The following is a 10,000-nucleotide window of genomic DNA, read 5'->3' on the forward strand; positions in this document are numbered from 1 at the left end:
ATCCAAATGGACACGCTTCACTACTAGTGAAAAGTGCACTTTAGCCACGTCCATGTTGCGATTGTTGTTTCCCAAAAATCTGTGCTCTCCGAGTCAGTAATGGAGTGTGCTGCTTTTATCTGTTTGCTTCCTGCTTGTTTGTTTGTTTTGTAAATAAATTGCAGTACATAAATATAGCACCTGCACAGAATTACTTCACTACAGCAGAGATATACCGTGAAAGAGACGAGGGGGGAACACTTTATATACAGTAGTACGTCCCTTATAACGATGGCAGCCCAATTTGGAGAGGGTCTGAAAACACCGCCGTTATATTTAATGCACCTCGATCTCTGTGGCACAGCGTATGGAGTAAGTATGTCAAAAGGCTGAGTCTGCCATGTACTAAAGCTTTCAAGCATGCTGTTTTATCTTTAGGGGGGTATGGATTCTAGCCAGGAGCATTTGTCTGTCTTCTTTTTTCATGTCAGCTCTTGTAAAGATACAGTAAGTCACCAGTCTAACCAACTAACTCTCTTTCTTTCTTTCTTTCTTTCTTTCTTTCTCTCTCTCTCTCTATTTGACTTGTTTTTACCCGGCGATATGGAATGTTCTAACCAGCATTGTGTTTTTTATTTCAATCTCAATTTATTTTTATCTCATTTGTTTCAAGATGAGTCAAAGTCTTTCTTTCCTCCTATCTCTGACTGTGCACTTTCACCTTCTCAAGTTATGTGTGTGTGTATGAGTATGAGTATGAGTATGAGTATGAGTATGTGTGTGTGTGTGTGTGTGTTTGTGTGGGCATGAGTGCGTGTGTGTGTGTGTGTGTGTGTGCGTGTGTGTGTGTGTGTTTTCTTCAAGCTCTATCATTCTTCAGCTATTTTATAGAATTCAAAATCAAAAACAATGCACCTCAGTCTTCCTTTATTTCTCTCTTTCTCTCTGTCTCTCTCTCTCTCTCTCTCTCTCTCTCTCTCTCTCTCCATCGCACCCCTCCCTCGTGTGTGCTCTTAACCCTGCACACCATGTCTTGTTCTCAGCACTGCCCTCTCTCTCTCCCTCTCTCACCCCCCCACCTCCCTCACTCATTTTCACATCAACCTCTCCACCTCTCTCTCCTTCCCATTTGTTTCCCAGTTCCCATAAATAAATGCTCTCTCTCCCTCTCCCTCTCTCTTTCTCTCTCTCTCTCTTTCTCTCTCTCTCTCTTGCTTCCTCCTCCAACCAGTATCTCTTTACATATATATAGAAATGTATGTACTAGAAGCAAGGGTTGCCATGGAAACGGTGTCAGCCAGCACTGCTCTGCCCACTGTGTGTGTGTGTGCGTGTGTGTGTGTGTGTGTTGTGTGTGTGTGTGTGTGTGTGTGTGTGTGTGTGTGTGTGTGTGTGTGTGTGTGTGTGTGTGTGTGTGTGTGTGTGTGTGTGTGCATTTGTGTGAGTATGTGAAAGCGACAGAGAATAGCAGAAAGGAAGGAATAAGGCAAAGCTGAGAGTTGTGTGTGTGTGTGTGTGTGTGTGTGTGTGTGTGTGTGTGTGTGTGTGTGTGTGTGTGTGTGTGTGTGTGTCTGCTTGACAGAGAGAGGGAGGGAGAAAGAGACATGCAGAGGGAGAACGGATGAGAAGGCTGTAATTATCAAAAAAAACACAGGGTAAAACACTCCTTCATTTCCTGTATTTAACAACAACCACAGCCCTGCATGACATCTCTCTCTCTCTCTCTCTCTCTCTCTCTCTCTCTCTCTCTCTCTCTCTCTCTCTCTCTCTATCTCCCCCCCATATTGACTCTCTCTTTCTTTAACCATCTACATAACCTGTCATCCAAGTGTCTTTCAATTCTGGATTACTGACAGTTTAATCATGTCATTTCAGGCATTCATTGTTGCGGTGTATTTCTTGTCTTCCTCTGATTGAGTTAAACATCTCATAATTGCATATCTGAGAAGACTCCTCTCTCTCTCTCTCTCTTTCTCCTTTACTCCCACTCTCTCTTTCTCTCTCCCTCCCTCTTCATGATCTACTCATCTCCTCTCTCCGCCAATACAATTATCGGCCCTTCTTCCCCTTCCTTGAGCTATTTTTACAGGCACGAGAAGAACCTTCAGCCAACCGGCTGCCTTCAGAAGAGAAGAGCATCTCAAACCATGTCCAACTACACAAGCTGTTGAATGGAGACGTAAGCACACAAACCTGGAAAACATGCTTATCAGTCCCTGATTAAGGCTGTGATCATTTCCATTATGAATCCCACTTTTTGGTTTTATCTGTACAGGTGTCTGTCTATCCTTTTGGCCGTTCATTAATAAAAAGCCTAATAAATGATTACATTATATATTATTATTATTATATATAAATAGCCATATTTTATCCGTCTGCACGGTAAGGAGGCTACAACTGATTTTTCTTCTGTGATAGCCTACCAAGTGTAGATTTAAAAGTGTCAGAGATGCCTGGGTTTGTGAGTATCCCATAAGGCACCCTGACCATCAGAACAGAGACCAATTAAGGAGTCTAATTAAGGAATCTAACGTTAGACTGGCATGGTTCTGTTGGAGCGATTGGCCCCGTCTTCGCTCAGATCACTCCGTCAAGAAGTGCGCTTTTCTCAGGCGAGCCCCACGCACACGCATAATGCATCCTCACTGGCCCAAGAGTTCGTTTAGAATTTCGATTAAGCGTGAAATTGGCCTGAACTACCCAGCTTGTTAAACAACTCTCTCCCCAACCACCCACCCATCCACACTCTTTCTCTCTCTCTCTCTCTCTCTATCTCTCTCTCTCTCTCTTCTCCAGAGCGAACTAATATTAGATTTCATGAAACTACGAGGCGCAGGCAGGCGGCGGTAGGCAAACGTGGACCGTCACAGCCCGTCTGTAAGTGGCATGCCCCTTGCGTGGGGCCTGCCTCTATCTCTCTCTCTCTCTCGCTCTCTCTGTCTCTCTATCTCTCTCTCTCGCTCGCTCTCTCTCTCTCTATCTCTCTCTCTATCACTCTCGCTCTCTCTATCTCTCTCTCTCGCTCTCTCTATCTCTCTCTCTCTATATATCTATCTCTCTCTCTATCTCTCTCTCTCTCTATCTCTCTCTCTCTATCTCTCTCTCTCTCTCTCTCTCTCTCTCTTTCTCTCTCTATCTCTCTCTCTATCTATCTATCTCTCTCTCTCTATCTCTCTCTCTCTCTCGCTCTCTCTCTCTCTCTCTCTCTTCCCCTCAGTACATGCAAGCTGCCAAGAGGCGAGATGAGTCGTTTTGTCGTGATGAGAGAGTTCGGAGATAATTAAATTAAAGCTGTGCCAATGCTGTGGCCTCCTTTGGTTCTCTAAAAAAGACCCCCGTTTGTAATGACTATTTCATCAAAAACGCGCAGTAGGGGTTTTTACATGTGGGTGATCGGGGGGCCATAGCAACTACAGCACGTCTGTCTAAGCGACCGTTGGTCCACTTACCTGTAATATTTTTTGTAGGCTAAATTATTTTTAATTGCTCGGCACAATGTCAATGCGGTCGGCCCTTGCTTTGCGCCTCTGTGGCGCAGATCAACTCTCCTAGTTTCCCGTGCCTGTTAATTAACAGGGCCTCTTGGAATACTAAACGCACATTTATTGAGAACTCCGCCATTTGGATGAACACAAACAAACACGGTTTGATTCATTTGCTGTTCAGAACATGCATGTCATGGTAGCCAAATGCCTTAATTGCATGCCTACCTAGCCACCCCGCCACCCCCTCCCAAAACCACACACACACCCCAAACGCACATGCACGCGCGCACACACATACACACACACACACACACACACACACACACACACACACACACACACACACACACACATATATACATACACACACACACACACACACACACACACACACACACACACACACACACACACACACACACACACACACACACACACACACACACACACACACACACACACACACACACAGAGAGAGAGATACACAATTAATCGCAGGTTCAAAAGCAGGTTCAAAAGGCTTGTCTGTGCCGTCACACATATTTCAATGGGATAATTTATGCTGGAATAATATAAGAACACCAATTTAAACCCCATTACTCGAAGTCTGCTTTTGCCCGCCTAGTAAATTAAATTAATAAGCTATCAGACATTTGAATAATAATGTGTTAGCGGAAATAAAGTATTAGGAGGTCGCCGACAATGTGGAACGGACTGGAGAAAATACTTCTGAGTGAAAGTGTTATTATCTTCCGTGTCTCACTCACGCTCTCTCCATCTCTCTCTCTCTCTGTTCATCTATCTGCCCCTATCAGGAACTGTGCAGACACGAAGAAAGGAAGAAAGACAGAAAGACATAAAGAAATAAAGAAAGAAAGAAAGACGAAGACAAAGACAGAAAGAAAGAAAGACAGAAATAAAGAAAGACAAAGACAGAAATAAAGAAAGACAAAGACAGAAAGAAAGAAGGAAAGAAAGAAAGAAAGAAAGAAAGAAAGAAAGAAAGAAAGAAAGTAGTAGGCTACATGTTTCCTTCCATCTCAAGTGTCTGTCTGCTCTCCTGCTCTACACACAACACAGAGACCACAGATGCTACAATCTAAATCCGTGATAACAAACGGCCCAAGCGGTCGACCGAGTCTTTAAAAAAAATAATATGACATTTTCACTGAACTGTTGGCTCCGCTCCACAAAGACAGTCATACAGTAGGCAGAACTTATAACCAAAGCCCGCTGTTGCTCTCCACTGTTGCTATGGCAAAGAACTTTCTCCTCCGTGGATCTACGCGGACGTCCATTGCATAGATCTGTCACCCGCCAGGCCCCAAAGTGAACACCGCGACCCTCGCTACTATTTCCATTCTTCCAATGGGACTCAAGTCTGGGTCCAGATATTCTCAATTCACTCTACGAGATAAATTGATCTCCTGAGGATCTCCTGAGGATTTCAGATAGGCCTGCATGGCCACATCTCCATCCAACTCATCAGCAGTTACATCAGATTGATAATCCGTTGGTCATTTGGCCAGAGTTTCACACCACACAGAACACAGAACACAGGCCTGCCTGGATTGTTACTTACCCATAGGACAGCCACATATTATATTGATGTCTAGACTCTGGAACAAGGAAGACATTTCTTTTTAACACACACACACACACACACACACACACACACACACACACACACACACAACAACAACAACAACAACAACTGAATTAATCTGGTTATACTGGACCCCTTATGCCTTAAAGGTGCTCTAAGTGGTTTCTAAGCTAAAACATTTTTTGTCACATCACCTCACCATCCGCTAGCTGCCTGTGCCCTGAATATACTGTTAAAAAATGTGGTCTCTGTGTACAATCCAGCCTCCAAAAATGGCAACAAAAACGTGGTCCAGCCTGGACCATAAAAACATAACAAAACAAACAAACTGTTCCAGCCAATCATCGACGAGATGCACGTTTAGGAGAGTTTCAATTCGCACGGGAGGGAGGGGGAGCTAGCTCTCTGTTTTGTTTGAACGTCAACAGAAATGACTTTACCCAGCATCGCTTAGAGCAGGAGAACCCTCCAAGTCCAAAAATCAGGAACTGGAGCTTCACTTGTTTCTGAAAAAATCCCATTCGGTCTGTCCTCACCCTCATATAAGTAAACATCCAGGTCATTACATTCTCACAAATAATACTGCATGTGATTCTGCAAATATATATTTTGAGAAGCACAGGCGGTGGTGGCGTTTGTCATTCCTGCAGCTAGAAGTAGATTCCCTATGGAACACTATAATGCACTTTGGACATCATCAACTGTTAAATGCTGTCAGAGCATGTCAAGATTACCCTGTACAGTGTAAGGATATATTTGGATAAATCGACTCTTTGATGTTTTTTTTTTTTTTTCTTAAATGTAAATACGACAGCCTTGTATATTTCCTGTTAAAGTCCACCTTGACCAAAATATGCATACATCTGAAACAGTCATACACTCCCCTTATAATCACATTCAGGCTTCTACGCATTGATTCATTGATTGATTCGCAATGATAAATGTCACATTTAAAACTGACCTAAAGTACCTGTTGACTATATAAAAAAAAAACTGTTTAAGATTACACTCAACAAACTGTTTAAGATTTACACTCAAACACTACAAAAAAATAGGTTTAAGATACTGGGAGGGGGTTATTTGATTTTAAATGTGCATTTAAAACAGATAAGGCTAAGTACTAAATGGAGCCTAATTATTGCTCAAGACAAAAGTGCCATATATTACAAAACAATGTAAATGTCAATGCTTCACTTTTATATCCAATATCATCTTTTATATAAATGAATCATCTCTCACATTCACAATTTTATCCAGTTCAATCATAGAACAGAGGATCTTTCTAGTGAAAGGTTGTGAATATTTCAGCTCAACAGCCAATTAAATGACACACCTCCCTTCCGTGCAACTGAAACGGCACGTTGATTTTTTTTGTATTGTTTGCAGTTCGGTCCTGGGCTGGCCACTCTGTTTTCCATTTTCATCAGAAATGTCTGTGTATGAACAGTGGAAAGTGTTTTAAATTGAAATTGTGGACTAATATGTTTCAGTCATATATATATATCATATATATATATATGATTTTTTCATTTATATTTTTTGGCTTTTTAACCTTAGTTTGATAGGACAGTAAAGAGATGAGAAATAAGAGACAACAAATGAGTAGGTTCAAGAAATGACCTCAATGAACTCAACCACATACACCTCGCCCCTCCCGCCTGCTAGTGACCTGTTTAGAAATTAAGATTTGAACGTGATGTGACCGCGGCAAAAATGACAGCCGTGGAGCGCACCGGTACAGTGCTACAGTGACTAGAGTCCTCCGCGGTCTCCATAGCAACAAGCATCAGCATCGTGGGAAGTTGTGAATACAGTCATATGGTCCTGACTATAATAGGCTGTAATACCCCCCACATGAAGGCACTAGCAGCTTCTGTATCAATATGCCACCAGCTGAATAGTCCATCTCTCACCTTGGTGCTTCACACACACACACACACCCACACACATACACACACACACGCACACACACACACACACACACACACACACACGCACGCACACACGCACACACGCACACACGCACACACACACACACGCACACACGCACACACACACACACACACACACACACAAAAGGAACTTAATGGGAATCATTGTGACTCAAAAACACACAAACACCCACACACACACACACACACACACACTAAATGGGCATCACAGTGACTCAGACCCTCTTTTTTGTTTGATCATTTCATGACCATTGTATGTGTTTCCAGGCACGAGATGCACTCATGAGATGACAAGAGCATTATGCGGTATCCATAGGAACAAGCGTCAGCAATGTAGGAACTTGTGAACACAGCAGTATGGTGCAGATAGCCAATCTATAGTCCTATATCTCACAGCATATGGTGCTGATAGCCTATCTAGTCCTAAATCTAAGTAGGCACTTGTGAACACAGCAGTATGGGGCTGATAGCCTATCTATAGTCCTATATCTAAGTAGGCACTTGTGAACACAGCAGTATGGTGCAGATAGCCAATCTATAGTCCTATATATCACAGCATATGGTGCTGATAGCCTATCTATAGTCATATATCTAATTAGGCACTTGTGAACACAGCAGTATGGTGCAGATAACTAATCTATAGTCCTATATCTCACAGCATATGGTGCAGATAGCCTATCTATAGTCCTATATCTAACAGCAGTATGGGGCTGATAGCTAATCTATAGTCCTATATCTCACAGCAGTATGGGGCTGATAGCCTATTTATAGTCCTATATCTCACAGCAGTATGGGGCTGATAGCCTATCTATAGTCCTATACCTCACAGCAGTATGGGGCTGATAGCCTATCTATAGTCCTATATCTCACAGCAGTATGGGGCTGATAGCCTATCTATAGTCCTATATCTCACAGCAGTATGGGGCTGATAGCCTATCTATAGTCCTATATCTCACAGCAGTATGGGGCTGATAGCCTATCTATAGTCCTATATCTCACAGCAGTATGGGGCTGATAGCCTATCTATAGTCCTATATCTCACAGCAGTATGGGGCTGATAGCCTATCTATAGTCCTATATCTCACAGCAGTATGGGGCTGATAGCCTATCTATAGTCCTATATCTCACAGCAGTATGGGGCTGATAGCCTATCTATAGTCCTATATCTCACAGCAGTATGGGGCTGATAGCCTATCTATAGTCCTATATCTCACAGCAGTATGGGGCTGATAGCCTATCTATAGTCCTATATCTCACAGCAGTATGGTGCTGATAGCCTATCTATAGTCCTATATCTCACAGCAGTATGGGGCTGATAGCCTATCTATAGTCCTATATCTCACAGCAGTATGGGGCTGATAGCCTATCTATAGTCCTATATCTCACAGCAGTATGGGGCTGATAGCCTATCTATAGTCCTATATCTCACAGCAGTATGGGGCTGATAGCCTATCTATAGTCCTATATCTCACAGCAGTATGGGGCTGATAGCTAATCTATAGTCCTATATCTATGTAGGAACAACTCAACTCACCCTCTCCTACCATGTCTCTTTGTTGCATTTACATTCAGAAGAGAAAGTCAATTATGTTATGGGGCCTTTGTGTTATGTTTGACATTTGATATTTTTGTTATAAATTACAGACACAAGTATTCAGCAGTGTCCATATATCAAGCCTAAGCAAAGGAGGAGGTTTGTAATGCAAATTCACTGTGTTTCTGAACATATGAAGTATATTTCAAAGGGCCATGTTGACCCTCATTGACCCTTTGAAAAAAAGCATTTCTGGATAATCAACTGCATTTGCTGCCTCTTTCATCCGCGTGGTGTGTCACTCACTCACTCAATCCTGACTTCCTTGTTTATAGTTTAGATCTATCTATCTATCTATCTATCTATCTATCTATCTATATATATATATATATATATATATATATATATATATCTTTCTATCTATGTATCTATTGTTATGTGTATGTCAAACACAGTTTATGTAAGTACAATAGATTTTTTATAGATTATAGATAAATGTGTGTATGCACGGGGTTCTGAACCCCACCCGTGTGTATGCAGGGGGTTCTGATAGTATGTATGCCCCACCCGTGTGTATGCAGGGGGTTCTGATAGTATGTATGCCCCACCCGCGTCTCTCACCTTGGCGGCTACGACCGTGGAGGATCCGCCTCGGATGTTACTGACATACACAGTTTATGATAGATAATTTACACCTGTTGCAGGTGCATCTCTCACCTTGGATGTTACTGACATACACAGTTTATGATAAATAATGCACACATGTTGCAGTTTATGATAAATAATGCACACATGTTGCAGTTTATGATAAATAATGCACACATGTTGCAGTTTATGATAAATAATGCACACATGTTGCAGTTTATGATAGATAATGCACACCTGTTGCAGTTTATGATAGATAATGCACACCTGTTGCAGGTGCATCTCTCACCTTGGCAGCCATGATCATGGAGGACCCCCCCCGGATGCCCAGGATGGGGATGTGCGTCTGGGCGGAGATGAAGTCCAGGATCTGGGCGATGGCCTCCTGGTCGGTGTCGTCGCCGAACACCACGCCCTGAAGCCAGTTCCGCTGCATGAGCATGCAGATGCGGTTGATGATGCTCTTGGGGTCGGTCTCGTTCATGGTGACCAAGTCCACCTTGGGCGGCACAGGCAGCAGCAGGAAGTCCTGTTTGTCCAGGCCGTCGCTTCCCAGCGACATCTCGCTAGAGTTGCCCACGATGATGACGGCGATGCTCAGGCCCTGCGCCTGCTTGGGCATCATGGGTCCGACGGCCGACGCGCCGCCACCACCAGCACCACCGCCGCCCGCTCCACCTCCCCCACCGCCGCCGCCCGCCCCCGGAGGGTACTGCGAGCCAATCAGGAGAGGCTGGCCCTTGTCGCCGCCCGCTTGTCCTTGCCCGCCTCCGGTCGGCGTGCCTCCTCCGCCGCCGCC

General features: G+C 43.6%; 1 protein-coding gene across 1 annotated transcript in view; it reads right to left on the reverse strand.

The window, feature by feature from the left end:
• grin2bb (glutamate receptor, ionotropic, N-methyl D-aspartate 2B, genome duplicate b) overlaps nucleotides 1-9,826 on the reverse strand; it is a 102,464-nt gene extending 92,638 nt beyond the window's left edge. The window contains exon 1 of the mRNA XM_076279560.1: nucleotides 9,491-9,826. Within this exon, the coding sequence (XP_076135675.1) occupies nucleotides 9,491-9,826 (336 nt within the window). The remainder of the gene's footprint in view (nucleotides 1-9,490) is intronic.
• Nucleotides 9,827-10,000: the final 174 nt, after the last annotated feature.

This window comes from Alosa pseudoharengus, unplaced genomic scaffold (genome assembly GCF_046254945.1).
Source record: "Alosa pseudoharengus isolate Yale_2024_CS ecotype anadromous, Long Island Sound unplaced genomic scaffold, YU_APseudo_1.1 YU_APseudo_1.1_scf_1, whole genome shotgun sequence".
Taxonomy (NCBI): Eukaryota; Metazoa; Chordata; class Actinopteri; order Clupeiformes; family Clupeidae; genus Alosa; species Alosa pseudoharengus.